General features: G+C 37.2%; 1 protein-coding gene across 1 annotated transcript; it reads left to right on the plus strand.

Moving 5' to 3' along the window:
* Positions 1-223: 223 nt before the first annotated feature.
* Positions 224-2,505, plus strand: AIB (ABA-inducible BHLH-type transcription factor). The gene has a single exon (XM_079038765.1). It carries the CDS (start codon positions 696-698, stop codon positions 2,256-2,258), a length of 1,563 nt encoding a protein of 520 aa, XP_078894891.1. The 5' UTR covers positions 224-695; the 3' UTR covers positions 2,259-2,505.
* Positions 2,506-3,345: the final 840 nt, after the last annotated feature.

The raw sequence follows: 3,345 nt of genomic DNA on the forward strand, positions 1-3,345 counted from the left end.
TATAGTAAAAAATTATAATAAAAAAATCAACAGAAATGCCTTACGTTTCTTGTTTCAAATCTTAAAGTATATACAATTAAATGGATGTTTATTACTATTATAAATAAATTATAATAGAGAGAAATAACAAAAGGGCCCAATGAATATAATAAACTTAACCATGGTTAACTTGTTCAACCCCCCTTGTGAACGACGTGCCGCAGTTTAGATTAAGGAGCAGCACAAACAAACCAGTAGCCAAGGCCTTTACATCTCCATCTTCTTTCTCTTTCTCTCTCTCAAAATAAAAATAAAAAACTTGTCTCCTTCTCTGAAATATCCACAGTTTTGCTGCCATTAGAGGAAGAATTTTCCGCTTTTCTTATTGGGCCAACGGTGTGTGTTTCTTTGTACGAGCTTATCTTTTGAATTTTGTGCTCCGAAATCCGAATCTTACGTATTTTGTGGTCTTTTTCGTTATTGATTTAAGAATTTTAGATTCTGAGGTATCTGAATTTGGGAGTTATTAGGAATTGGGTATGTGAAAATTCGATTTAGTTTGACTAAATAAACTGCTGATGAAATGGGTCAATTTTGGGATTGTTTTCTGTTGTTTAGTTGAAATTCGTAGTTGAAAATTTGTGGGTTTGGTTTTGTGTTTTGTTGTTGGGGTACATAGGATTTGAATAACTGTTCTGGGTTTGAAAGTTTTCGATATGAAAACGGAAGCGAATATGGGAGGTGAGAGTTGGAACGATGAAGATAAAGCCATTGTTGCTGCTGTTTTAGGGTCTAGAGCGTTTGATTACTTGATTTCAAGCTCTGTTTCTAATGAATGCTCATTAACTTCGTTAGCAAATGACGAGAATCTGCAACATAAGCTCTCAGATCTTGTAGACCGACCAAATTCTGGTAATTTTAGCTGGAATTACGCAATATTTTGGCAAATCTCGAGGTCGAAAACAGGGGATTTGGTTCTTGGATGGGGGGATGGATCTTGTAGAGAGCCTAAAGAAGGAGAAGAATTTGAAATCGCTCGAATTCTGAGTTTCCGATTGGAAGATGATAATCAACAGAGGATTAGGAAAAAAGTTCTTCAGAAAATTCATGTTCTGTTTGGTGGTTTAGATGAAGATAGTTATGCTTTTGGATTGGATAGGGTTACTGATACTGAAATGTTCTTCTTAATCTCCATGTATTTCTCGTTTCGAAAAGGTGAAGGAGGTCCCGGCAGATGTTTCTCCTCCGGCCACCACGTCTGGATCTCCGACGCATTAAATTCAACTTCCGATTACTGCTTTCGATCTCATCTCGCTAAATCTGCCGGCATTCAAACCGTTGTTTTGGTTCCGACTGACGTCGGCGTTGTCGAGGTTGGATCCATTCGTTCGATACCGGAAAACCCCAAGCTTTTACAATCAATCCGATCTTCGTTTTCCGTCGCTTCAGTAGCTACACCACTTCCAGTCAACAAACGACCCACCACCAATGCCTCCGATCGACCCGTCAGGGTATCCAAAATTTTCGGACATGATCTCAGTTCAACTTTAAACCAGCCACAATTCCGGGAAAAGCTCGCCGTTAGGAAGCCGGAGGAAACGCGGCTTCCGTTTTCAAATTGGGCCCAGTTCAACAACACTCCTCAAAAGCCAACACCACAGTTACAAATCGATTTCTCCGGCATTACATCTCCACCGGTTAGCCGGGAGTCGAAAATCTCCGACGAAACTCCGGCGAGAGACGAAAGAGAAGCCATAACCACCATTCTGGACGAAAAACGTCCTAGAAAACGTGGCCGGAAACCCGCTAACGGAAGAGAAGAACCACTGAATCACGTGGAAGCAGAAAGACAGAGGAGAGAGAAACTGAACCAGAGATTTTACGCTTTACGAGCAGTGGTGCCCAACATTTCAAAAATGGACAAAGCTTCATTATTAGGCGACGCAATCACATACATAACCGATCTTCAAAAAAAGGTGAAAGAGATGGAATCCGAACGACAATCAGGATCTCGTTTAGAGAAAATCGAAGTTCAAGCAGCTCTAGATGAAGTAATCGTAAAGGTAACCTCCCCTTTAGAAACCCACCCTATATCTAAAGTCATTCAAACCTTCGAAGAATCAAAGATCAAAATCATGGAATCTAAGATGACTGCAAGAAACGACATGGTCTTCCATACCTTCGTTGTCAAATCTCAAGGCCCTGAACAATCAACCAAAGAGAAGTTGATCTCTGCGTTTTCAAGAGAAACAAACTCGTCTTTACATCCATCTCCATGAAAGATGAAACCAAGGTAAAAAAAAAAGTTAAAAAAGCAAAAAAAGCAAGTTTTATATGCTACTAATTGATCTTGGATGTGTAGAGCAGGTAAAAACACTTAGAAACGCTTTTGCGAATGTCCCTTTTTACGGTTTTATATACAGTTTTATCAAGGTTAAGTGTAGAAAAATAACATGTATGCGGATATTTTTAGATTCGTATGATCGTTTCTTGTGGAATATAATTGGTCGTGAATGTTTGATGTTATGTTGCAATTGTGATCCCCTAAATGTGAAGACCGCAATTGGTATTAGGTAGTATCCTAATAGATATTGTCAGTCATCTAGCAGACTGATGTGTACTAACAATGTACTATTGTGTACTAACTGTCTAGGTTTTGTTAGGTTTTGTTAGACAACCCGGATACTCATGTGGTCAGTCTAACATATTTATACAGACCGTTAAAATAAATCGATCCATGAGTCGTTATGATACCGACTCTTTGGAAATGATACGGAAACTATGATATTTTGATGTAAAAGTGGAATTTCTTATTAGGGTGAAAGAATGTCCGATATAAGGTGGTGTTGATCGTAAAGTGAAAAGTGTCACATGCCTAAAATGCTTACCTCTCAATAAAGCAACTATGATCCTCCTTAACAAAAATTTATTTGTATTTTAGGTTAAATTTTTAATCATACACAATGTTTATTCATCATTATTTTGTTATATTATATTATACATATTAATGATAAATAAATATGTGATGTTTTTGTGGTGGAATTGAATAACGGGGGAAAAGCGTGAAAACCGATAATATTTGGGAAAATGTTTAGGAGTCCACTAATGGAAAACATGTATAAATGCAAAAACGTGCTAACAAAATAGGGACCATTAGTCTTTGATTCCCTTTTGCCTTTTGGCTTTTGCTTTGCTTTTTTCTTTTCTTTTTCATACCACATGCTAAACCTTCCTACCTCGTGATCTCAATTTACAAGAATACCCATATGACCATATCATTCCAAATGATTAATGAATGCAATTTTTTAATAATCTACAAATTCAATACTAAATAAAAAACATATTTTTCAAGCAGTTTTTATATTT

This window comes from Lactuca serriola, chromosome 4, assembly GCF_051521515.1.
Source record: "Lactuca serriola cultivar US96UC23 chromosome 4, Lser_US96UC23_V15, whole genome shotgun sequence".
Lineage (NCBI taxonomy): Eukaryota > Viridiplantae > Streptophyta > Magnoliopsida > Asterales > Asteraceae > Lactuca > Lactuca serriola.

Excerpts from the sequence above, each read along its gene's own strand:
- AIB (XM_079038765.1), top strand. The coding sequence starts at position 696 with ATGAAAACGGAAGCGAATATGGGAGGTGAGAGTTGGAACGATGAAGAT.